The 26941-nt window shown below is 41.7% G+C and overlaps 1 protein-coding gene across 2 annotated transcripts in view; it reads left to right on the forward strand.

The window, feature by feature from the left end:
- ACVR1 (activin A receptor, type I) overlaps positions 1 to 26941 on the forward strand; it is a 131262-nt gene that overhangs the window by 76181 nt on the left and 28140 nt on the right. For both annotated transcript variants that reach the window (XM_010859015.1, XM_010859016.1), the window contains exons 3-5: positions 1109 to 1182; positions 20674 to 20937; positions 23096 to 23307. In XM_010859015.1, the coding sequence (XP_010857317.1) occupies positions 1116 to 1182; positions 20674 to 20937; positions 23096 to 23307 (543 nt within the window). In that variant the 5' untranslated portion in view covers positions 1109 to 1115. The remainder of the gene's footprint in view (positions 1 to 1108; positions 1183 to 20673; positions 20938 to 23095; positions 23308 to 26941) is intronic.

Raw genomic sequence — 26941 nt, forward strand, 5'->3', positions numbered from 1 at the left:
ACCATCTGCAGTGATTTTGGAGCCCCCCAAAATAAAGTCTGACACTGTTTCCACTGTTTCCCCATCTATTTCCCATGAAGTGATGGGACCAGATGCCATGATCTTCGTTTTCTGAATGTTGAGCTTTAAGCCAACTTTTTCACTCTCCTCTTTTACTTTCATCAAGAGGCTTTTTAGTTCCTCTTCACTTTCTGCCATAAGGGTGGTGTCATCTGCATATCTGAGGTTATTGATATTTCTCCTGGCAATCTTGATTCCAGCTTGTGCTTCTTCCAGCCTAGCGTTTCTCATGATGTACTCTGCATAGAAATTAAATAAGCAGGGTGACAATATACAGCCTTGACGTACTCCTTTTCCTGTTTGGAACCAGTCTGTTGTTCCATGTCCAGTTCTAACTGTTGCTTCCTGACCTGCATACAGGTTTCTCAAGAGGCAGGTCAGGTGGTCTGGTATTCCCATCTCTTTCAGAATTTTCCACAGTTTATTGTGATCCACACAGTCAAAGGCTTTGGCATAGTCAATAAAGCAGAAATAGATGTTTTTCTGGAACTCTCTTGCTTTTTTGATGATCCAGTGGATGTGGGCAATTTGATCTCTGGTTCCTCTGCCTTTTCTAAAACCACCTTGAACATCTGGAAGTTCACAGTTCACATATTGCTGAAGCCTGGCTTGGAGAATCATGTTAGAACAGTCTATTCATGCGTCTCAGAATTCTTGTTGCCAATTCTGAGTTCAGTGGAATAAGATAAAATTCAAACTTAAGTCCTTTACGAATACCCATCCTTGTAAGTCCTTTAGGAATACTTAGCCTTATAACTGAGAATTTTTCATGTCCCTTTTGAGCTCTTTATAAGAGGGTAGACTCAGAGAATGTTGTCTTGGATTGGCCACCAGTAGGAGAGAAATCTGATTAACACTTTAAGATGATTTATTTAGATCCATGTAAAGGGTACATATTTAAATTACTAAGAAGTAAGGCAACATATGTAAGAGGGATTTGTAAGAAAGGCCTTGAATGACAAGTACAAAGATGGTATGCTTCATTTGTCCTTCTGCAGTTACATTTTTTTTTTGGTTTACTGAACTCTCTTATTTTTTCCCTCCACAGTTTTACAATGGTGGATGGAGTGATGATTCTTCCTGTGCTCGTGATGATTGCTTTCCCTTCCCCTAGTATGGAAGGTAAGTGGCTCACAGTTGGGTAGGATAAGCATACTGTGTAATGTTCACTTTACTGTCAACTAGCTTGTTCTTAATCCTGTCAGACTTAATCCTCCTCTTCCCCCATTTTTAAGACTATTTTTTAGAGCTGTTGAAAGGAAGGCAAAGGGATTTGTCATCTACTTCCCGCACACATGTATGGCCTTCTCCATTATCAACATTTCCCCAACCAAAGTGATCCATTTGTTATAATTGATGAACCTACATTGACACATCATAATCATCCCAGTTTATAGTTTGTGTATATTAGGGTGCACTCTTGGTGGTGTACATTTTATGGGTTTGGTCAAATGTAAAATGACTTATATCTGTTGTTAAAGTATCAGAGTATTTTACTCCCCTAAAAATCCGCTAAGCTCCACCTATTCGTCCTGCTCCACCTCTGCAACATCTGCCCACTGCTGATGCTTTTATTGCGTCCATAGTTTGTCTTTTCTAGAGTGTCATGTAATTGGATTCATACACTGTATAGCCTTTTCATATTGGCTTCTTTCACCTAGTATTACACTTCTGTGTTTCCTCCATGTCTGTTCATGGCTTAATAGTTCTGTTTCATTGTCTGAATGTACCATAGTTTATTAATCCCTTCAACTACTGAAGGTCATCTTGATTGCTTCCAAGTTTTGGCAGTTATGAATAAAGCTTCTGTAAACATCTGTGTACTGGATTTTGTGTGGGTGTAAGTTTTCAACTCCTCAAACAACAAGGATTGTGATTGCTGGGTTGTATGTTAGAATATGTCTAGTTTTGTTAGAAACTGCTAAGCTGTTTTCCAAAGTGGCTGTTGCATTTTGCATTCCCGCTAGCAATGTCTGAGAGTTCCTACTGTTCCACATTCTTACCAGCCTGTGGTAGTAACTGTTTTCTAGATTTTGGCCGTTCTTACAGGTATGTGGTAGTGTCTCATTCTTTTAATTTGTGTTTCCCTGATGATGTATGAAGTATGCAAAAAAGCACATGTTTTCATGTGCTTATTTGCCATCTGTATATCTTTATTTAAGTGTTTTTAAGGTTTTTGGCCCATTTTCTAATTGGGTTGTTTGTTTTCTTATTATTTAATTTTTAGAGTTCTTTGCATGTTTTGGATAACAGTCCTTTATCAAATATGTCTTTGGTATATGTTTTCTCCCAGTCTGTGGTTTGTCTTGTTGTTCTTTTGACATTATCTTTCACAAGGCAGAAGTTTTTAATTTTAATGGAGTCCAGCTTATTAATTGTTTCTTTCATGGATCATACTTCTAAAACGTTATTGCTTTACTCAATGAGGTCATCTAGATTTTCTGCATTATTAATAGGCGTTTATAGTGTTTGTATGTTACAGTTAGGTCTGTGATCTATTAATATTAATTGAATAATTTTTATGAGGGGGGTATAAGTTCTGTGTCTAGATTTTTTGGGGCATATGAACACCCCCTTTTTATAATATATATTTGATAATGCCCCTTGATTTTCTTAAAATGTAATTCTTATACATACCATACCTTTCTTATAAATGTAAGTTTTAAAAATTCAGTGTAATTCCTTATCTGAAATAGAAAATTCTCTTAAAATAATATGTAATTAACTATGCCATATAATTAAAATGGTATTTATAGGCAAATGTAATATAGTATAGTTGGACATGAGTACACTATAAGATATAATGAAGTAACAGATGTTTGTATAAGAATACAAACATTTATGTACACATATATATATTAATCTTTGATGTCTTAGAAAACAGAAAATGTATTGGTATCTTTTCTGTTTTCTAAGACATCAAAGATTAATATATATGTGTGTGTATATAAATGTTTGTATTCTTATTGGTACTAGTGAATTTATTATATTGGTGATTTAATTAGCACAAGTGATGTTGCCTGCAGTGATTGAATTTTCTGAATTGGTGAACAAATTTTGGTAGAATCAAAACAGGGACTATTTGTCCCTTGATTGACACAGTGGCTATATTTTGAGTAAATTTCATATACATTAAGACAGTGTAAGACATACTTTCTATTTTTATGTATAAAAGTGTTAGGTATTAAGTTCAATTAATTATACAAAGAGTTTTCATGTGAATAAATGCTTAGTGGAACAGTGAGACCCTAAAGGGGCACAGGTAACTTAGTTGTGTGAGATCACATGGGCAAAATGCTTTGGCATCTGTGGGCTTTACTCATTCTATCTTCTCTTCTCCCCATTTGTAAAAGGCTACTTAAGGATGATACTGCCCATGCAGAGTCCACAAAAGAGATAATCAAGAGAAAAAGAAAATAAAAGCTGCCTATAATTCCCTGCACTTACATGTAATTGCTTTTAGCATGTTGGTATAAATCTTTCTAGATATATAAATGAACTATGTTTTATTGTGCATTAAGCAGTTTGAACTTTATTTTAAAAAGGTTGCTCCATGAAAAGTGGTGCTTATGGTGTGAATCTCAGCCTTGTGATCAGATCGGCCAGTAAGACTTATGTGTCTGTTACAGGCTCTTGGGGGTATAGTGATTGGCTTTATACATTGGATAAGTTTCCAAGGAGGCATATAATATGACAAGTTAGTATAGCCAACACTGGAAAAACAGTACTTGATATACTAGAAGTCTATTTTGTTATATGTTCAATTCAGTTCAGTTCAGTAGCTCAGTCGTGTCCGACTCTTTGTGACCCTATGAATCACAACACACCAGGCCTCCCTGTCCATTACCAACTCCCAGAGTTCACTCAGACTTATGTCCATCGAGTCAGTGATGCCATCCAGCCATCTCATCCTCTGTTGTCCCCTTCTCCTCCTGCCCCCAATCCCTCCTAGCATCAGAGTCTTTTCCAATGAGTCAACTCTTCGTATGAGGTGGCCAAAGTACTGGAGTTTCAGCTTCAGCATCATTCCTTCCAAAGAAATCCCAGGGCTGATCTCCTTCAGAATGGACTGGTTGGATCTCCTTGCAGTCCAAGGGACTCTCAAGAGTCTTCTCCAACACCACAGTTCAAAAGCATCATATTTGATCTGTTCCTGCTTCCTTCCCATATTCATTGACATACATTATAGATTTGCATTGTCCTGTCTGGGAGCTAGCCATATGTAGCTACTGAGCACTCTCATTGTAGCTAATACAAATTGAGATGTGCTGATAAGTATAAAGACACACTGGGTTTTGAAGACAGTAAAAATGTGAATTTTATCTGTTCCTTTTTACAACTATGAAAATTTACAGTTACATAAAGTAGTTCCTACTATGTTTCTATTGGAAAGCACTGCTGCTGCTGCTGCTAAGTCGCTTCAGTCGTGTCTGACTCTGTGTGACCCCATAGACAGCAACCCACCAGGCTTCCCCGTCCCTGGGATTCTCCAGGCAAGAACACTGGAGCGGGTTGCCATTTCCTTCTCCAATGCATGAAAGTGAAAAGGGAAAGTGAAGTCGCTCAGTCATGTCCGACCCTCGGTGACCCCATGGACTGCAGCCCACCAGGCTCCTCCATCCATGGGATTTTCCAGGCAAGAGTACTGGAGTGGGGTGCCATTGCCTTCTCCGTTGGAAAGCACTATTGTCAACCAATTTAGGTATCAAAAGTCTGTATCCCACTCTAAGCAGTGTTGTTTGACAGAGTCCAATAATATTGCAGTCATTTAAATTAGCACCAAAAAGATATGAAATAAGGATCCTGCATGGAAGTTTAAAGGAGTAGAAGGTATATTAACTAGAAGATAGGTTGAATGGTCTTAGGTTGAAGGAATGAGGAATAAGAAGAAATGGACTGGGAACATTTGATGGGTTAACCATAGTTCTCAGCTGAGGAGTTTATTTTATCCCCCAGAGGACACTTGATAATGGCTAGAGACAAAAGGCAAGTTGCTCAGATTTTCCCTTTTTTTGTGGCTATACAATATGATCATAATAAAACAAAAATGTAAAGACCATTGTGAAATGAAATCCCTCCAAATTCCATGTGCTTCTCTAGATAAACAGTATGGTAGGGCAGTCCTTCAAGTTTCACGCGCTGTCCTGGTTGGACTCATGATGTAGGCACAATAGAAAAAAAAGAGAGTGGAAAAGAAATTGAGGTAGAAATGTAGTATGAACAGAGAAGAAGTGGAGAACGAATGGGGGAAGAGGAAGTGAAAAGGGCTGTTATGAAAAAGTATTAGCAATTCAGCCATTGGTTGTTTTTTCCTGCTTTAAGCTCTTAAGCCGCCCAAAGAATCAAGCAAATGACCTCTTAATGCCACAGCGAAGATCTGTAATGAAATGCGTTAGTCTGGCTGAAATGGAAATGGATGCCACTAAGGTTTTGCTATTGAATATAACACCACCACTAGCATGTTTATAAGTATGGAAAAAACACATCATCCTTTAGTTACAATAGCTTTTTTTAAAAAAAACAATATCCAGCTGTAACCTAGAGTGCTGTAATCATATTAGTCTTGTCTTCCTTCTATGACTCAACTCCTTGTTAACTATCAACAGCATATTCTATGAAAAGATTCTTTGTTTTTGCATGTTTACTAGAAAAAGTTTTTAAAACACCACTGAGAACCCTTAATTGTAATACACTCTAATATACTCAACATTAGTCATAAAGTAAATGTTAAGTACAAAATACTTAACTGAAAGAGGTAAATAATAGGGAAGATAACTAAAAGCTTTATATGAGCCTCATAGATTGTCTCTTGCAGGGTTTTAGATGACCAAGGAAATGGACCCATGTTTGATGTTTGTATTAGAGTAGCTGTGGCACCATATTAATTGGGCTTCAGTGGAGCTAGGTGGCATTCTTGGTGCATAAAATAGAATTCTAATATATGTTGTTGGGTATTGTACTCCTTTTAGTCTATTAAAAACAAATAGAAGAAACAAAGGTTCTTTCCTTTAGTCTACCAAAATACTCCCAAATGTCTGTTAAACACTGATGAGATACAGTGATAACATTTTAAATAACAGGTCCCAAACAGTGATTTTGGCCAAGTTTGACTTGGTCCCCAGCCTTTTTGCCACCAGGGACCGCTTTCGTGGAGGACAGTTTTCCCACAGACGGTGCTGAGGTGGGTGAGGACGGTGTCAGGACGATTCAGGCACGTCACATCTGTTGTGCGCTTTATTTCAGTTGTTATTTCATCAGCTCCACTTCAGATCTTCAGACATTAGATCCCGGAGGTTGGGGACCCCTGCTTTAGAACATTTACAATTTCTATGGAATCCTAAATACTCTGGGGCCAAAAAGACCTCATGAGTCTGGAAAATACGTACTATAACCACACTTTTTAAATGATTTATAGGTACTATTTATTGAGTGGTTAGTATGTGTCAGATGTTAGGCTGTTTTATATATATTATTTTCCCATAATCCTTACCATTACCCTAATGAAATAGGTTAGTGGGAATGTGCTTTTGAATTAATCTAGACTATTGCTTAAGATTATACAGCTTGAACAGGGCTTCCCTGGTGGCGGCAATGCGGGGGAGACCTAAGTTCGATCCCTGGGTCAGAAAAATCCTCTGGAGGAAGGCATGGTAACCCACTCTAGTATTCTTGCCTGGAGAATCCCATGGACAGAGGGGCTTGGTGGGCTACAGTCCATGGGATCACAAAGAGCCGGACACAACAAAAGCTGCTTAGCACTCACGCATACTTTGAGGAATAGTGTTCAAGAGTTTGTCATTATCAGTCTTCTTCAGAATTTTGCATTTTTTGGTACCCTAAATTAGCTACATCCACTGACATTGTATCTGGCACATACTGGAACCAGCTCAATCCAGCCTATATGACAGGCTGACTTGAGAGCTCATAATAGTGAATGATGAGTTCCTTTTACCTGGGTCTGTGTTTTTTATTTCTCTCTCACACTAGTATGCATTTTTCACATTCATTATATATACAACTCCAGCTGCAGGAAGAGTTTTATTTGCTCTCACAGAGAAGAGCACTTGAGTCCTAATTACCCGTATATCCTTCCTTTTCCTTCCCATTAATAAGACTAATCATGCTCTAATACTGCTATCATGCCACCCGGGAGAAGTCCATTTTTTGCCCCAGAAACTCCTTGTTTGGTTTTACCTTTGTCCCCATGAGCTTCTGCAGGGATGAGCGTGACACAAATAACTTAGAGTGGAATACCATACTGCTTCTTCAAAAATATTTCAAAGCTAAGATGACCCACATTTTATTATATTTGCAAGCCGTAGTTAGATTTTATTACAGCAACTTTTGTTGCCGTGAGAGATTCTGGCCTGTCCTGGAGAAGATTGCTAAGTACTAAATTATTTTCTGGGTTGACTTGATTTTAGTATTTCCAAAGCCATCACTACTCAGACTTTCCAGCCCAATTACCCAATAAGGGAAGGAAGGAGATCATTTCAATAGACTTTTTGTTAGGGTCGACAAAGGTGCCCCTCTTTGCCACTGGGGGTGAAGAATAGAATAAGCCTTTCTTTGAATTTCTCATTATTAAGAGTGCAGGAAGTTCGTGAAGGGGTGAATGAATGTAAGAGAAATGTCTCCGTATTAAATTTGTTGCTCTCATTTCTCATTACTATAATTTATTCCTTTTGTTCAGAATAAAATCTTTTTCTTTTTTTTAACACACCATCGTATGAGTGATTTGTTGGGAAGAGATGAGATGCACTGAGCTGTTAGTCATGAGGACCTAAAATGTAAATACCAGATGAAGCTGTGCACGCTCAAGGTACCGATTCTTTACTGTCACATTTTCTCACCTACCAGAGTGAGTGTATTATTGATGCAAGGTGAGCTGTGACAAAGCTTCCTTTCAGCTTTTCCTTCCTGGGGAATGTTTGTTTCAGCTGTATGTAGTTAAACTAAAGCCACATCCAATTTTTTTTTTTTCCTAGTGAACATTATAAAATGCTCATATTCAATGCATTTATATGAAAGAAGTTAGTGGTAGGGTGTGGAACGGACTTGAAAATTCAATCAGAGTCAAATATTGAACAGATGGGAAAGCAAATCCAAGGCCCTAGCTCATTAAATGGTTTCCTGTGGTCAGCAGTGAGTGGGCAGTGCAACAGTTTCCACCCTTCTCTCTTACAGAGATCGGTCTCAAGGGGGAAGAACATGGATGCCATCTCCTCCCTATGGAAAAACTGGGGAAGCAGGAGATTGGTAGGAATGTGTGCTATTTTTTACTTTTGAAAAGTAAACACCAAGGAAAACAAAACACGTTAAAAAATTAATTTGTAAGGGGAAAGGGCATAGGAGAGAGATAAATTAGGAGTTTGGGATTAGCAGATACAAACTACTATATATAAAACTAGATAAACAAGGTCCTACTGTCTAGCACAGGGAATTATTATATTCAGTGTCCTGTAACAACCCATAGTGGAAAAGAATATGAGAAAGCGTATACATGTATGTATAACTGAATCACTTTGCTGGATACCAGAAACCACACTTCGGTAAAAAATTAAAAATTAAAAAAAAAATTAATTTGTAACTCTCCAAATACTGCTGAGAACCTCCCTCTGCCATCTAGCATGACCTCAGGCAGCTTCCCCTGATAATGGTTATACGCAATAGTCGTAATTACTCAGCACTCATGTCCATTCCAAGATAGTGTAAGACGCAGGGCGGGGCAACCTTCAAGATCTTCTCTGACTCACAGTAAGAAACACTTAGAGTTGGACCCAGTGCACCTGCATTTAGAAACATCATGGAGTAGGACTCAGACACATCTGAAAAGAAAATTTCATGAAAGATCTATCACTCTATTTTAATGTACTCCTGTTTCTTCTCTTTTTTATTCTATTTAGTTTTATTTCATTTAGACAGAAAGAAACCTTCTCTTGAACTCCTAAATCGATTTGCCTACCCAGAATGGGTCATAACCCACAGTTTAAGAAAGACAGCTCCCCTCTGCTCCCAAGAGCTCATATTGCTCGGAAGTCCTTGCTGCCCTCAGGTGAGAACTCTGACAGCTAACCCAGACAGTCTCCAACAGAGTTGCTCCAGACCTTTTATTATTATTATTATTTTACAACTGTATGTAGCCTGCCATTCGCTCTCTGCAAGCCAGTGATTTGACAGGAAGAGGGAAGTTTGCATTTGTGCCTTCTCAGCCGTGGTGGTAACACTGGAACAGCTGCTCCCTGATTCTAATCAGCTGAATCTGAGCTCTGCAGAGCTGGGTGTTTCCTAGATCCTCCACAATGCTGCATCTAATTCTTTGTTATGGGTTAGAGTGGAGCATGGACTTTCTGAGGATATGTATTTTTGCGGGATGTGGGAAGGAAAGAAGGAACAGGAGGGAGAATGAGAAGTTCCTCTTGGAAGGGGGTGGTGAAGTACACCTTAAAGCAAAAACAAAAACCCCTACCTATATTTTTTTATTCAAATGGTGACTTGGAGCAGGGAGTAGCCTCTTTTATTTATTATTATTTGCTGAATTTGTTTATTTTCTGAATTCTGATATTTACACCAAGCCAATACAAAATCCTCCCCTCCAAATAATAATAATAAATCAGACCCATTTAGGAAAATTGTAAAAAATAGAGAAAGCAAAACAAATAGTCCAGTTCAAACTTTGACTCCTGTGAAATATATAATGCTGCAGAATGCCATGTAGAGTTAAACACTCATGGCTTCTGTTTATCTTTCACATCATTTCTTATTTCATGAGCTTCAAACAGTCAGTTTTGCTAAGGTTTAGGGTAATTTTTGGAGAAGGCCATGGCAACCCACTCCAGTACTCTTGCCTGGAAAATCCCATGGACAGAGGACCCTGGTAGGCTGCAGTCCATGGGGTCGCTAAGAGTCGGACACGACTGAGCGACTTCACCTTCACTTTTTACTTTCCTGCATTGGAGAAGGAAATGGCAACCCACTCCAGTGTTCTTGCCTGGAGAATCCCAGGGATGGGGGAGCCTGGTGGGCTGCCATCTATGGGGTTGCACAGAGTAGGACACGACTGAACTGACTTAGCAGCAGCAGCCGGGTAATTTTTGGTAATTAAACGGTATTCCTAGTCAGAGTGCCTTCTGAAAGGAAGACTCTTGGCCTGCATAGGAATCAGGCCTTTCTCAGAAGAGCATCAAACACTGTCATGAGCCATCTTCTTCCTTTTTACTGTGTTTCTGAATGTGGGTTATCTTACCTGTTAAGAGCCATTATCTGCAGTGCCATGTGGGACAGTAACAGGGTGGTGGTGAGGGGCCATCCGTGCAAAGTGAGCCCTAGGGTGAGAGAGGTCGGGACTTGGCGTGGTCTTTGTTTTCTCTTTAGTGTCTGAGACAGTGCCCAGCACATAGTTGGTGCTCAATGAGTGTTTGACAAAATGCATAATTATCATAATATAAAAAAGAATATTATAAGCGACCAAGAAACTGATCTGGATTGGGGACAGAACAGGAAAGCATATCCTTTCAAAGAATTTATTCCAAGTTTGGGAAAAGAGAACCAGTCTTAACCTTCTTTTAGCTGATTGATCAGCATGAGGCCAAGGATCCGTACTGGTGATGTCAGCATACCTGGAAAGGGGTTCCTGCTGTCAAAGAGTCAAAGTCTAGATGGAGGAGACACAGGTTACAGCACCATACTGGGGTGTCAGTAGAAAGAGTCTACATGGCACATGGGGCTGGGACTGGGGACAGCGGTCCAGGGAGGCTGGGTTTGGAAGGATGGACAGGCATTAGACCAGCAAAGGAAGAACTGAGGAGGACTTTTAAACAGGGGAAGGGCCAAGTCCAGAGAAGTGGGTGGGTGGGAGACTCTGCCTAGGGGGTCCAGCAGGGCAGAGCAGCTTGAAGAAGGCATTCGGGTTGGGAGTTGAGGGCCTAAGTAGCCTGGCAGGGCCTTGTGCATGAGGTGTTTGTTTTGGATCTTGAGGACACAGAGAGCTATTGAAGGATTGTTGTTTAGTTACTACGCCGTGTCTGACTATTTTGAGCTATATAGCCCTACTGAACTATATAGCCCAGCAGGCTCCTCTGTCCATGGGATTTTCCAGGCAAGAATACTGGAGTGGACAGCCATTTCCTTCTCCAGGGGATCTCCCCGACCCAGAGATTGAACCTGTGTCTCCTGCATTGGCAGGTGGATTCTTTGCTACTGAGCCACCTGGGAAGCCCACTGAAAGATTAATTAGGCACAGTTTGTGTGTTTTGAAGGAGTTGTGTGATAGAAGTGGATCACAGGCTACATACAGCAAGATGAGAGGTGAAGGGACAGGGAACAACGAGTCCTCCTGCAGGGTTTGGGCAGACAGGGCCCATGTGCTGCCTTTTCAAAGGCATCCCAACTATAGCAACTCGATAGTGGCCAACAAAACAAAAACAAAACAAAAACAAAACAAAAACAAAACCCTTAGTTCCGAGAGAAGACCTTTGTGGTAGGCAGTGCACAAATTCTAACAGCAGCAGCAAACGACAATAATCTAACAATAATTCCACCGCTACTTTTATTATGGAAACAGAAGGCTGAGCTGCTGACTTTTCTAGCAACTTTTGTGAGATATTTAAATCCCTCTCTAGCTGGCCCTTTGTCCCTGTGTTGCCATGGAGTGTCAGTAAGCCCAGCTCAGAATAACCCGGGCAGGGACATGAGAGGTGCAGCTTGCTTGCTGGCTGGCTGGCTGGCATGGTGGCTGGCCAGGTTACACTGTTTTCATTGCTCCCGTCTTGGGAGGAGGACCGGGCTGCTGGTTGCCCTGGCAGCTGTGAAAGGTGTATGTCTTGGCTGCCCAGGGTTGGAAAGGCAACCAAAACTTGCCTGCCTACTGAGCATGTGCGGCTCGTGATTGAGCTGATAGCAGCTGAAAATAGCCCACTACGCACCTGTCCCTCGTACACCAGCCCAGGGCCGACTGCCATTTAGGACAGCGTGGGCTCCGCTGCTGGCTAAGGTGAAGGGCTGAGTGGATCTCAGTGGTTCTTAGGAAGATCTTGGGAACTTTGGCCCTGGCTTCAAAGGAAACAAAAAAGGAGCAGGCTCTTCCGAGCGGTTCCACTGGGCACTGTTGTGGTTAGTGAGTGGCCACCGTGACTGCGTATGGACAGTATGTGCTGAAGACGCCACACACTTCTGCTTGCTCAGCCAAACGGGGTCTGACAAATGGAGAGGTCTGTGTTTCCTCTTGGAGGGAAAGGCTTTCCTAAAAAAAACCCTGGACAGCAGCCATCATGGTGTGCTCTGCCACAGTTTGAGAAAGCGGGAGACATTGAGTTAAACTATTTTGCTTTATTTTGTACCTGCTCATTAATCCCCCGTGACTGTCAATGGATCACTTATACAAGGTGTCTCTTTGCTAGATTATTCTTTCTCAGCAGTCCAAGTTTGGGCACAGAATACCATCCCAGCATGTTAGGAGCTGTCTGTTTCCCTTTGGGACTCTTTCCATTTCCTTCTGGGCTTTCGTCTCTGCTGCGGGCTTGCCATCGTTGGGCAGGCTTGGCACGCCAGTGTGGATGGAAGCAGGCTCTGAAAGGAAAAACTTCTAAAGTGACTGGTAGTACTAAAGCTACTATTTAAAAGTGCCCCTTCTTAGAGACGTGGGTTATCTTTAGGCTGTTGGTGCTCTGCAGCCATGGGAGCCAAAGGGACTCTGCAGAAACCCTGGCCTGTTGCTCTTGCCTTGGTTTGTGTTTAGATATTCTTGCTCCCCAGCCAGTGGCCTCGTGACACATCTCGGATTTAGCTGCCTTTCTCCTGCCAAGGTCCAAGATAATCATGGAAGTTGGGAATGGCGTGCTGTGCCACAGAGCTGGGGAGAGGGGCGGTGAGGGGTGTGGAATGTGTGTTTGAAAAGCCAGTTCTGGTTCACAGCACTCTGAAGAAAGGCTTTCTGTTTCCACCTAGAGTGTAGGCACCTGGAGGAGCCTTTCTGTGGGCTTGGCAGTAAGAAACTGTAAACTGAAAATGACCCACACTCAGCTTTTTTCATGGTGACTTGTAGCATCTTCAGTCTATGATGAGGAAGCCAGTCCTAAGTGTGTTGAATTTAGGAGTTCATGAATTCTTGTGGACTGTATTCAATTTTAGACGGGATAATAAAGATAGGCAAAGCAAAGATCACATTATAATACAGATGCACAGAGCTTGTAGTCATGGGATTCCTTCTTTCTTTGACCTTCCATGGAGTTGTGAACCTACAGGACCTTGGGACGTGGTTGGAAAATTGGGGGACAGGAAAGCAGCAATGTCAGAGGTTTGGGCTATGCCCCAGCTTTTTCCCCCTTGAGTATTTTGATCTCTTTGGCTTCATTTGGGCTGGAAAGAGAGAGTCTAGAAAATATCTCATCTCTGCTTTTCTCTGAGATGGGTTAGGGTAGGGAGCTTGAGAGGAGGAATTTAGCTGGATTTAACTACTTCTAGATGTTTTTGCCTTGAGCTCTGGGTGTCACGATACCTAGAGGCTGGCAGTCTAAGACTGTTGTTAACAAACTGGAGCACTGCCCATCTTTTGAAGGGTTTATCTCTGTGGTTTGAAAGCTTCCGGAAAGGGAGTGGGGGTGCGGTGGCGGCTGGCTGATGGTAAGCAGAGATTGGCGACCTTGGAGGCTCTGTCCCTGATTCCCAGAGAAGAAGGTCATGGGCTCTGGAGGGGAACAGAAGCAGGAGCTCTGTTGGCCCTTCTTTGCTGTCTGGTCCCGTGCAGTATATTTTCAGTATAGAGCCTGTGTAGGAAACCCTCGCTGGAGCAGCCATGCACTCCCCAGATATCCTAAGGGGTGGTGGAGACAACCCAAATGAGTCAGGAACATCTCTTCCCACGTTGTGAGCAGAGCTTCAAGCCTGAGACATGCTATAGATGATACCGCGTCACCGGATCTCCTGAATCTAAACAAGAGATGACTTCTCTGAAGTGTTTATAATTCCCCAGTGCACTTTCCCCCTCCTCCAGCCTGTGGTCCTCTCTGTTACTCTCCCAACAACTGGAGCTTCACTTAGATGAAAGAATCGTCAGTAATACATGGGGCGGAGTAGGGGTATATTGTCTTGGAAAGAATTCCTCAGTAGGTACTTTCCATTAGGCCTGGTAATCATTTGTTTATATGAAGCACCAATTCAAGAAGTTTGGAGACAAAGTGAAGAAAGATTAAATAATGACCCCCATATTTCTCCCCTATGAAGGAGTTGCTTCACAGACATGGCACACGTGTTAAAGCTAAGTCTTTGCTGTGTTCATAGAATCATAAAAATCACGGAAGAGACAGACCAGTATTGTCTTAGGTCAATACCCCACAATGCTCTTTAACTTGTTAGTCATTTAAACACAGACTGAGTTTTTGGCTTTGAAATAAAAGGTGTGGCTGCTGCAGTAGACTTCATTTACAGGGATTATTTCAGAGACAAGGAGTCAGCCCAGACACAAAATAAACAGATGGAACTCTCCCCCACCCCCCAGCTTCAGCAGTTCAAATGCAGGGTGACTTAGGAATCCTTATCACCTTCAGCAGAGCAAGAAGGGGAAAATGATGTAATTCACTCTTCCTCACTCCCTGCTGAAAATGCCATTATTTTCACTGATAGGAGAAAAATGGGAGCAGAGACCAGGCGCATCCTTTCCCTGCTGAGCAGGCAAGTCCTGCAAGACCTCTCTAAACTGGCTGGAGCCAGGGCACTCTGTTTTGATCATTCTGATCACCATAGCATCATAGAGGCTGGAAGGACCTCCCATAAAAGCCCTGCTCTTCTATTGATATATTAAATAATTCCTTGTTTTCAGAACTCTTGCATTTTACTTCTTTCTTCCAACACATACAAACAAGCAAACAGAAAACCTACCATACCACAAAAAGTACCGATTTTCCACACTTGAAAGCCCAAGTAGGTGAGCAGCTGTGACGCTGTGGCGAGCTCCTGTAGGGAGAAGGGGTTTGCACAGACATGCTGGCTCGGTGACTAAGCCTTGCCTGAAGATCTCTGCTGACATTTAAAGACTTTATAGGCTCAGTCTGCTCTGAAAACCAGCATCATGTCTCTTCCCACCTCTAAATCCTGTCTGTGAAGAGAAAATTCATTCTGGAGCTAAACGTTCATCAGGCGTGTCCTCCCGCCAGGGGCTGAGGCAGTTGTGGGGAGCCTAACGGCCAGCTGAGTGGGCTCAGCTCCTCCCCTCATGGGGTGCACAGTCTGGAGGGGAGACTTGGATGTGGAACAGCCGTGCAGACATGTGTGTGTGAGTGTAGATAGGGGCTCCTGCTTTACACTTGGGGGTGTGAACAAAGGCTCTGAGGAGAATGAGGTGAGATGTGAAGGGAAGACGGGCACAGACTGGGTTGGGGGGTGTCCTCAGGAAGGAAGCCCAGCATCCCATGGTGGGGAATTCCATACCTAGCAGACCTGGGCTCCCGAAGCAGGAGGAACCCCTCCCAGAACCAAGGGGATCAGAGGTGAGGCTGGAAAGGTGGAGAGCAGGTCAGCCAGGGCAGGGTGACCACTGTGTCTCCCCCCGTTTTTGAGGGAGACAGGGTCGCAGCTTGTGGGATGTTAGTTCCCTGACCAAGGATTGAACCTGGGCCCCAGCAGTGGAAGCACCGAGTCCTAACTGCTGGGAATTCCCTGTGTATCTCCATTTTGAGGGTCATGGAGTCAGGCTTGTAGATCTGAAATGGGGGCACCATTAGCTCCGTGAGGGAACACTGGAGAAAGGGCGCATTCAGAGTGGAGGCATCGTGAGTTTAAAATTGTGGAAACCCTACTATTGTTTTTTATTGTCGTTATTCTAATTTATATTTGATCCTATTCAATTGCCCCTATTCCTATTTTCTTTTTGGCTTGTAAAACTTTACCAAATATCAATTTCTCTGTTCAGGTTTAAAAAAAAAAAATGATTTGGGATCCCTAAGTGGATGTTTTATAATGAGAGCATTTAGGCACCTGGGTGTCTTTTATTTCCAAGCATATAGCCTGCTTTCTTGCCAGACCATCAAATGCCCTTCACTAGGCAGTCTGGACAGACCTTTGTGTTTCTGTCTCAGGAGCAGGCTTGCTGGCAGTGATACCTGGCATTGCAAAATCCTTCCGTAAGCCTTTGTTTAATGCCAGAGATCTCAAATGCTGAAGATTCTGGAAAGGTGCCATACTGCACTCTCGGATTAGGAGCTGATGGAAGGCCTCCCGTATCTATGAGCCTAATAGAAGCTGTCATTTCAAATGAATGAACTGTTTATACTGTTGGAAGAAGTCCACGGATGTTTGGGGTTCCTTTTTTAGCCTATAAAGTTCTGAGATATTGGACAATAGTCTAAGAGACAGTAGTCTAATCATTACAGTGTTGTTTGTGCCACTCTGAGGTGAGCTTGTGAGAAATTCAGCTGTTCCTTTTGCTGATTCCTGGGATCACAGCTACAGGCTGGTTGACTTGGAGCATTTTCTCATTTGTCTTCTGTGTCAAAGACTTCAGTGGGAAACTGGGGTTTTGTGCACCATTAAGAATGATCATCAACTGAAATGCCTTAGAGCATTCTGTAGTGCATGACTGGGCAGGTGGGCAGGAGAATGTGGAAATCCCTTCATCATGTGCATAGGTTGCTCAAGTCCCACTTAAGACATGAATGTGGGTCCTCTTACTCTGAGGCACAAGATCATCCCAAACTGTGGACAGTCTTAGAAAATCCGCGATGCTCTTTGCTCTGCCTCTTCCTCTGCCAGTCCAGGATTAGGCTGTGAGAGTAGGTGTGTCCAGATGGTGAGCTGGGTATCGCCCAGAACAAGGAGAATCTTAAAAGATTCGGCCTTGGTGAACCCCTGGGATCCCCAGCCTGAGCCTGTGGTTGCAGAGCCAGGCCCAGATCCTTCCAGGTGGCGCCTAGGACTCCCTGCTGCTCCCAGCCAGACGTGGGCTGCCAGTGTGTTCACACAGGCCTGGTTCTGGGGCTCCAGAGGGCACAGGGTGCCAGCCATAACACTGAGTAATGCTGGGAGGTGCCTTTAGAACAAACAGTGTGGGTGAGCTCTGCACAGAGGGAATACCTCTGGCTTGACGTTTCAATTACTGAATTATTTAAATGAGCGTCAATTAGGTAGAGTAGACTGACTGCCTTCTGCCAGGGCACTTCGTAGTTATTTGCACAGGCAAGTGTAAAATGCTTCATATCAGATGTGGTGCTTCCTGGCTGGACTGTTGAAAATCAGTCACAGAAGGTGATTATCCTTCCTCGGTGTTCCCTGATGTGTAGTGTATTTATATCTCAGTCTGAGAGATTAGAGGTCCACAGACCCTTGTTTGTGGCCCTAAAAAGGGCTTTGTGATAATTCTCACACTTCCCCACCCCACCAGCCTACCCCAAATAAGATATCCCAGGCCCACACATGTTACGGTTATTCCTAAATTTTAACAAGATGAAAACAGTGAGGCACAGGCATTTGGGGGCCTGCTGTGCATCTTAGAATTGTGAATATTAAGGTCTGAAAATGCTACTACCTTGCTTGTAACCTGCTTTGTTGAATTAGTGATCCTGGCTCAGAAAATCCTCTTGGGATCTCTTAGGTTGATCTACTCTGTTGGATAAGATTGCCAAAGTGGCGTTTAACTAATGTTTGGGTCTGGTGTAGATGTGTGTGTGGGTGCATGGGGTCATTCTTATATTCTTGTGAATTTAAGGTCTTTATATTTGGCTGTATAAAAAAAAACTGATTCACTAAGGGCTCTGCTAATCAGTTATATGGGAATTCACAAATTAAGAAAAGTAAATGTTGGTGAAAAGCAAAATAGGAAGCAGAGTTGGTGGAGTTTTTATACTTTCCCATTTGCTAACTGCTGAACTGAACTCATGGTCCCATATCAGAGACTGAGTTAATTATTACATAGAGTTAAGAGTTGTCTTCCTTCTTTTTTCCTTTTTTCTGATTGTGGCAGGGAAGATCTGAAAACCTTGGTTTTTAACTTAGAGTATGACCCCAGAGGATAAAATCTGATTAAGATCTGTACCCAGTTATGCCTGGATGCACTGCAGGGGTGGGTCTAGTGGGCTGAATCTTACTAAAGATGGTATGTACTTGAGGCTGCTCACTTCTGGCAATATTCTCTAGGTCACAATTTAAACATCTGTCAGACCATCCCCATGTCCTTTCAAAAGCCAGAGACCTTGGCAAGGCAGGAGACATCTTGTGCCTGTGCTCCTAGAGTTTGGGCTCTGACTTTAAGAACCGAGTTCACTCTGAAGGCACATTAGAGAAATTATTATTGTCATTACGTTATTTCTTTTAATTGACTTTTTTTTTTTTTTATTAGAACCACCAAGTGCGATTAATTCTTTGGTACCCTGAACCATCTGTTTCCATAGAATCAGTGATGAGTGAGCCCTCTATGGCCTGGGGTTGTTGTTGTTGTTCCTGGCAGACCGTACGTGTAGCAAGTAAATGATTCATCCTCCTCTATTCATTATCAGTCTGTGGCCAGCTTCTCTCCTGTGTTATTTTCGTTTTACCCCTTCAAGCCCTCTTCCCCAACCAAGCATCAACAGATACAACCTCTTTAGTGTGTTCAGTTATGTATTTTTGGATATCCATGACCTTTAAAAATTATTTAGGGTCTTAAAATACACATTTGTGTTTCACATTTACATAAATTACATTACTCAACAGCTTTTCAACATATACTTTTAAATTCTCAGCTCTGATCGCAAGTCAGTATGACACCACTAACTCTGCCCCTCACCCCTCCTATCCATTTCCCTCCAGAGAGCCATCACCTGCTGGGCAGCATAGTTGGCAACTCTTAGCACAGCTTTGTGCCATCCGAGAGTGGCAAGCGTGTCTAGACTCCCTAGAAATATTATCTTTCAACTTGCTTTTGGCAAGAGTAAACTTTTTGCTGGATTATGTCAACAGATATATATGTTTCTCATCCTCATAGAAATAGATTGGTGCTGGAATTTCTCTTGGATTTCTCTAGGCAAGGAAAAATAAAAGACTACCCCTCGGCTCATTAGCGTTATTGCTCATTAAAAATGTCTGAGGGCTCTTGCTCCTTGGGGGTGAGACTGGTGACATACATACACTGTCAGCGGCTATTTTGGATTTTCTGCTTTCGGGCATGTCTCTGCTCTTGGATGAGCCCCTTGTGGTTTTCAAAAGACCTAGCAAGGCAATTATAAATAGAAAGCTTGTGTCTGTGTGTCTGTATGCGCTTACTCTGTGGGACGAGGCACCCACATTACAGTGGGCAGTGAACTATTTTTCACTGCTTTGAAGAGGGGAGAAGAAAGATGAAGAACGCTTTTCTCTTTTTGAGATAACCCACACCTCCACACATACCCACACAAATCTGTGTAAATGAACTTGACATTTTCAAAGACCTTACCTTAAGGTCTCCTCTTGAAAGCACAGCCGTCCGACCTGTTATTTTAAGAAGGAAGCCGTTCTCTCGCTGACCTGCTGCCACAGAGGGTTCAGGGAGTGGAAGGCAGTCTGTGTGTGCTGCAGACCTTCAGGGGGCTTTGAAAGGCGCCACCCCTCTATATGAACAGTGCTTTGGTCAAAGGGGCCTCAGCAGACTAACCAGGGGCCTCCAGGAATTGGCTGTTTATATGCTGTCTTCACTTTCCTTCTCCACTAGTGGAAACTGTTGGTACCAGCTAGTCTGAACTAATTATTCTAACACAGGAAAGAAAAGAGTGATTTGAAAGATCAAACTGAAAATGAGTGTTTTCAGAAAGAGACAATTAGGAGGTCTGGTGAGGCGTGCTTCACTGATGATCTGTCTTGTGCCTTGGTCCAACCTGTGTAGGCTTTTCCTTTAGTCCCACTTGTTACTTTACTGTTCACACACTGTTCTGTTCCCTTTGTCCTTTTGTGCTTCCATCCTCAATAATTAGTGCCAATTTTTTTTTTTCTGCCAGTTGAAAATGTTTTAGCGGTGATGAATTCCCATAGTAATTAATGTAAAAACTTAAGTGTTCTCCTACGGAAAAAGTAATCTAGACATCTAAGCGAAACTATTGATAATATGGATATGTAATTATAGACCGTGCACCTTTGTGAACTCTTACTGTACTGCTGTGTTTCTGAGGCAGACAGGTGATGGCAGGAACATCAGCTGCCCTTGTGTGAGTAGTTACGGGGTTTCGTATGCAGCTAGCGGGAGCTGGTGTTAGCAGATGCCATGTATCTAGGAACCTCTTCTACAAAAAATAAAAGTAAGAGCGTTATGTTCTGGTAAAAACATTCTGATTCAAGAACTGGGGTATGAGAGCCCACCAGACCAAAGATACCGTGAAAGCCACAATGGGAGAAGTCCATTTTCCGAAGCCTGTAACAGATGATAACCGTTCTTCAGCCTAGTAGGATCTAAAAGCACACCCAGCTTAGAGAAACACATTCATATCTTGAGAGGTGATTATTATTTGGTGGTTGGTCAGATGAGAGATCATGACCAGTGGTGATGCTTCACCTGACTTTCTTCTGTTCGGCTAATGTGTTTGTATTGGTCTTGGAGAGACTGCGTGATTCCCCCAATGGGGTTACAACCCACACAGTGATTTTTGTTTGTTTGTCTTCCTTTCTGTCCCCACTCTGCAGATGAGAAGCCCAAGGTAAACCCCAAGCTTTACATGTGTGTGTGTGAAGGCCTCTCCTGTGGGGATGAGGCCCACTGTGAAGGCCAGCAGTGCTTCTCCTCGCTGAGCATAAATGATGGCTTCCACGTCTACCAGAAAGGCTGCTTCCAGGTCTACGAGCAGGGGAAGATGACCTGTAAGACCCCGCCGTCACCTGGCCAGGCTGTGGAGTGCTGCCAAGGGGACTGGTGTAACAGGAACATCACGGCCCAGCTGCCTACTAAAGGTTCCCATGGACTTTTCTATTTCTAGGTCAAGGGTTTTAGTCAGTCTTATCCTGGTTCTTTGTGGGTTAAAAATGTGAGTAGCCACAAGGCTTTCTTCCTACTCTTTGAACAATGGGTGACAAGCAAGTTAGGTCCAGTGAGGAAGAGAAAGGCATGGCCTTTTGGAATCTATAACGAGGATGGGCGTATTAGGGAAAGTGAGCAGAGTGATATCTACTATGGGGACGATTTGGCAGACCAGATGTCTCTTGGTGTCATGAGGAGGTGAGTAGCTCCTGATACCTTTTTCTGAAAGGAGCTATGATATCATAATTTCTAAAACAGTTGTGCTTATTAGGTACTTGTCTCTATGTTGAGTATGTAGGGAAGAAAATGGAACATAAGGCTCTGGTATCTGAGAGGAATGCCTTCCTTCTTAAGAGGAAGGAGACAAAGCCATTCTCCTGTATCAGATGCCCAGTGATCTGTCACTGCAAATTGAAGCTGGGTGAGATTTCATCTCAACCTTACAGGTTATGTGGAATCTTCTCCATATTATAGTCAATATGGACTTCAGTCCTCTTCTGAAACTGTTTCCCCATAAAATGAGCCCTGAACTGCATCTCAAAGTCCCTACAAATATTAATGTACCTTAGTCTGTAGATTCAGCTCAAGCCAAATTTACTGTTTTAATATATAGCACATTTTTAATAGGTGTCCTTAATCAATCTTACACTCACACAAAAAAGAAACAAACTATAGGAGAGATTATGAGGAGCATCCAAGGCCAGAAATGCTAACTAGCAAGAGAGAGAGACAGAAAAATGAAAACAAACAAACAAACAAAAAACTGATATAAGATCATGTTGCATAATTCATAATTTTTAAAGTTATGGTGAGGACCTTAAGGTCTATAGAAAGGTTAAAGTCTGATAAGCAAATAGGATTGAATAATAGAGATTTTGTATTAAATGGTTAAAACTAAAAAGGGTACTTGATGGAATAAACTTTGTGAGTTAAACTGTGATTAATAGAGTGGATGGACCATGAAAAATGTCTGCATTCACATAAAAATCATGTCTACAGTATGAAAAGTTTCTCGTCTGCAGAAGACCCTGCCAGATTAGAGTTGTAGTACAAAATGTATTTACTTAAGGAATTTCTAATTTAATTAGGGAGGCATGATATTTATAATTTAATGTTGTACATAATTAGTTTTATACTTTATCTTACAAATGACATGTACCTTGGAGGATTATGTGCCAAGTTGTTGATTAATTTGGATTTGGAAAGTTTAGAAAATTTGTAAAGGAAATTAAGCTTGAGATTGGATGACTGAAGAGGCCAGGAACATTGAAAGAATAAGACCTTCGTGGGGAAGAACAGGGCTTGGTTGTATAATGTCTTAGGAGGGGGTCTGAAATTCAGAGGTGATAATTGCTTTGGGATCTTTTAACTATGACCTTCACTATCCAAGTAAGAAACTTTGACTTAACTCACTAGACAAGATGAAAGCCTCTGTGACACGTGAGTGTTTAGGTGAATGAACGCATAAATGTTTGAATGGGTGATGTGATAATGTCTGAGCCAGAGAGTCAGTGTGTGATTAGGTGAGTGAGTGAATCAAAGAGTGAATGTTTTAAGTGAGTGAATTAATGTTGAATAAGTGAGTTAAAGAAAATTGAATGAATAGGTTCCTAGGCATAAATCATGATGTAAAAATAGCAATGAGAATACAGCAATAGATATCCAAGGTAACACTGAAGAGAAGGCCCACAGATTGGATAATTTGGTCTTAACTCAGATAGCACTTTCTCATAGAAATATTGCAGCATAATATCTGTCTGTAAGGGCTTGATGATAAAACATCTTTACAGATCAAATCTTAATAAGGATAGTATCAGACTTATATAATACTTTATATTTTACAAACACTTTTCACACAGATGCATTAAGTTGGTTCTCAGTGGAATTTTTTCAAAATCCTATTGTATCTAAATGAATAATGGTTAAATGACTGGGCTGTTGGCCAGGTGTTATAAAGTATTTTAGTTTTAGCACTTTGCGACTTATAAAACTATGTGGTCGGGATCGGGAGCTACTTGTTAGGTATTGGTTATGCTAAACATTAAAAACAATGATCCTATAGCCAATTACTCTTCTCTCCCCCATCTCCAGGGAAATCTTTTCCTGGAACACAGAATTTCCACTTGGAGGTTGGCCTCATCATTTTGTCTGTAGTGTTCGCAGTATGCCTTCTAGCCTGCCTATTGGGAGTTGCTCTCCGAAAATTTAAAAGGCGCAATCAAGAACGCCTCAACCCCAGAGATGTGGAATATGGCACCATTGAAGGACTCATCACCACCAACGTTGGAGACAGCACTTTAGCAGTGAGTTTGGGCTCCAGGGGACCCCTAATGTGACAGAGATGGCTGAAGATGCTTTGTTATGTCAAGTATGAAATGCTAAGCAAGTTACTGGTGATTGGACCATGTGCACACGTACTACTGGAATCTTATGTTCTAAGCAAGTATATGCTGGCACGCTTACGTGAGTTTAGTCTCCTCTATGTGAGAACATTTATTTTAGACAGACATTTACATTAAATGAGTGAGTGGATTTATTTTAGTTGAATCTTGGTAGTTATTTTTCTTTGGGGAGTAAAGGGACAGGGACAGACAATGGTCACCTATAATTTTGATGGTGGGAGAGCAGGGTTGGAGTTTATGGTACTCAGTTACTCTATTTTTAGCCATAATAGGGCTTTTAGAAAAAAAGGCACCCTTTGCCTAATATTAAAAATCACTTTCCTGTCTAGATTATTTTAACACCCTGTAATTTAAGACTTTAAAACCTGACATCCAAAAAAGCAGCTATTACCTTTTTTGTGCTCCTGTGCTGCCCCCTTGTGGAGGGCACTCACTTGGTTACGCCAGTGCTGTCCAATGGAAATATGTGGGGCACGTGTAATTTAAAATTTTGTAGTTGTTGTTGCTGTTCAGTTACTAAGTTGCGTCTGACTCGTTGCAACCCCATGGACTGTCGTATGTCAGGCTGCCCTGTCCTTCACCATCTCCCAGAGTTTGCTCAAACTCCTGTCCATTGAGTTGGTGATGCCATCCAACCATCTGATCCTCTGTTGCCCCCTTCTCCTCCTGCCCTCAGTCTCTTCCAGCATGAGGGTCTTTTCCAGTGAATCGGCTCTTGACCTCAGGTGGCCAGAGTATTGGAGCTTCAGCATCGGTCCTTCCAATGAATATTCAGGGTTGATTTCCTTTAGGATGGACTGGTTTGATCTCTTTGCTGTCTTTAAAAAAGTTAAAAAAACAAAAACAACCCACAGATGGTATTAATTTTAAGAATATATTTAACATGACTTAGTAAACATAATAATCATTTCAGTATATAATCATAAAGAATTATTAATGAGATACTTTGCATCCTTTTTTTTAAAATAAACTTTCAAAATCTGTTGTGTATTTGACACGTACAGCACACACCATTCAGATCAGCTGCATTTCTCTGGCTCACTGTTAGCCTGCAGCTTGCACAGGGTTAGAAACCATTGTATTGTATGTTTTAAAGTTACTCTTTTTGCACAGTTTAAAATGATGAAATCACATTAAGAAGCGACTGTCTTTTTTCACTTTTTGAAATTGTTTGTCAAGTGTTAATTTTAAAGCACCTTTAAGCTTTAAGTGAGAAAGAGAACCACATGCTGTGAATAGGTTACGTCAAGTGCTGAAGGGAAAAGTAATAACATTCTACAGGGTTACTGTGCTGAGTCAGATGGTCCCTTTTAAAAAGGCAAAGATCTGTGAATACTAGAAAGATGTTAAAAGTCATGCTGATACCAAATCGATGCTCTCCTTGTCATTGACTCATGAATTGAAAGATGGTCAGGGTGGCAGCTTTTAATGTGATTCGGTGTTATTTAATGCCATGACTGTGCATTGCCTAAAACTGTCTTGAATTAAGTCTTGTTCTGCTAGATAACAAAGCTAAAAGTGACTGGGGGTTCTGCAGTTAAGCGTTTTTGCTGGAGAAGACTTGCTGTCACTAGTCTTGGGAGCTCAGGTGCTACACCTGGATGACTGCCCTTAGCCAGCTGTGCAGACATTTGATGGTGGCTGATACAGGCTGGGAACTAGCCCGTCCTGACGGTTGATACAGGCTGGGAACTAGCCTATCCAACTGCCTTCTCCATCGCTGGACCACAGTCAAGTTTTGTATGAAAAAAAGGGGGGAAGGAACCTTGTTTAGCTTTCTTTCCCCTACCTGTTTAAATTCTGCTACATCAAACTGGGAAGAGAGGGGATAAGGACATTTCATTCAGAAAGTAGAAAACCAGTTTTTCTTTAGAAGTGTACTTAGAAGTTTATTTTGCATTTTAAGGCAGACTAAATGAGTTTTCTTTGAGTTAGTAGCAAGGAAGATACAAGGTTGAATCCTGATAAAACTTTAGCAAAAGCATGAGATCAAGTAGTCAGAATTTTGTTTCTTAGAATTGCTAATGTAGCTAATCACATTGGGCACTGCTGGGAACCTCTAGTCTAAATTACTATCTAAATGGCTTCTATAATTCTGAACGCAGAATGGTAGCATATGCTAAGATAGTCTTCTCCACTCAGCCATGTTAAAGGACAGTATATCACGATATGACATAGTAAACAACACTGTTTGAAACAAGTCATCATTATTGGTTTACAGACTTGATTATTTAAGTGATAGTCTCATTTACATGACTCAGCAATGTGTACCTTACTAAACAGCTCCCCTGCACTGAAAAAGAAGCCTTGGCATCCAAGAGTTGAAGTAATGTTTGTTAGTCTTCGGTTGATATTTCTTTTTGCCCCATCTCCTGAAGTCTATGAACTAGGTTTAGAACCAGGACTGCACATTATTAAAAAAACACACAGTTTAATTTTCAAAATTATTCTCTCAAAAAAAGGGACGAATAAAGAGAAAAGGGAACAGCAAAAGAGAAAGTTAGGGAGATGTGAAACTACTTCATCTACATTCAATTGCTTGCTGATTATCTATTTTGTGGCTTTTAAGAATTCTAAATTTCTTTCTTTGGATGTTCGGATTTTGGTAATTTTGCTGATCAACAGTATTTCAGAGTGGTGCTCAGATTAAGTAAAAGACGAAATTTGAACAAAGAAATGTATTCCTTCAGCAGGCCAGCTACAATGTTTGGGAAAGGAGGAGCTTTGGGGAGTGTTAGCTCAACATTGCTGTAACATTACCACAATCACCATAGGCGCAGTATTGTTTATTATAGAAAATCCATTCCTGATTCAAAAAGGCGTCTGCTTCTTGGCTTGCACTGACAGTAAGAATGGAAAATTTATGAATGAACTAATTGGGAATCTTTTTTGCAGTGTGTTCATTTTTAAAAGTAGATTTGAAGTGAAGTGAAGTGAAAGTCGCTCAGTCGTGTCCGACTCTTTGCGACTCCATGGACTATATAGCCCATGGAATTCTCCAGGCCAGAATACTGGACTGGGTAGCCTTTCCCTTCTCCAGGGAATCTTCCCAACCCAGGGATTGAACCCAGGGCCTCCCACATTGCGGGCAGATTCTTTACCAGATGAGCCACAAGGGAAGCCCAGAAGCAGATTTGGGGTATGGTTTTATGTTTTAAATGGAAGTTATATTTCTTTGTCTCTCTGTGGGCAATTGACATCAAGAATGACATACAGTATATGAAATCATGTGTGAGAAACTTTTGAAAATTGTAAAGCACTATAGAATTTAAAGAATCTTTCATCAATTAAAAAAAAATTTAAGAGTAGACAACTTTTTTAAAAAAGGAAATGACACAGAGGTATTACTTTCGTGACTCTTGTCCCTTGCCTACCTTAAAGGTAACCTGCATCCTGGTCACTCTCTCTGCTTGCGTGTACCACTTTGAGGATGCACACGGCCACTGCATGAGAGTTGTTTGTTCCTCATTCCCAATTTGTTTGTTCCTTATTAGAGTTCCTTAGCTGGCATGTCAATTACCGTACATCCCTTGAT

The sequence above is a fragment of the Bison bison genome, unplaced genomic scaffold, assembly GCF_000754665.1.
Source record: "Bison bison bison isolate TAMUID 2011002044 unplaced genomic scaffold, Bison_UMD1.0 scf7180017864452, whole genome shotgun sequence".
Lineage (NCBI taxonomy): Eukaryota > Metazoa > Chordata > Mammalia > Artiodactyla > Bovidae > Bison > Bison bison.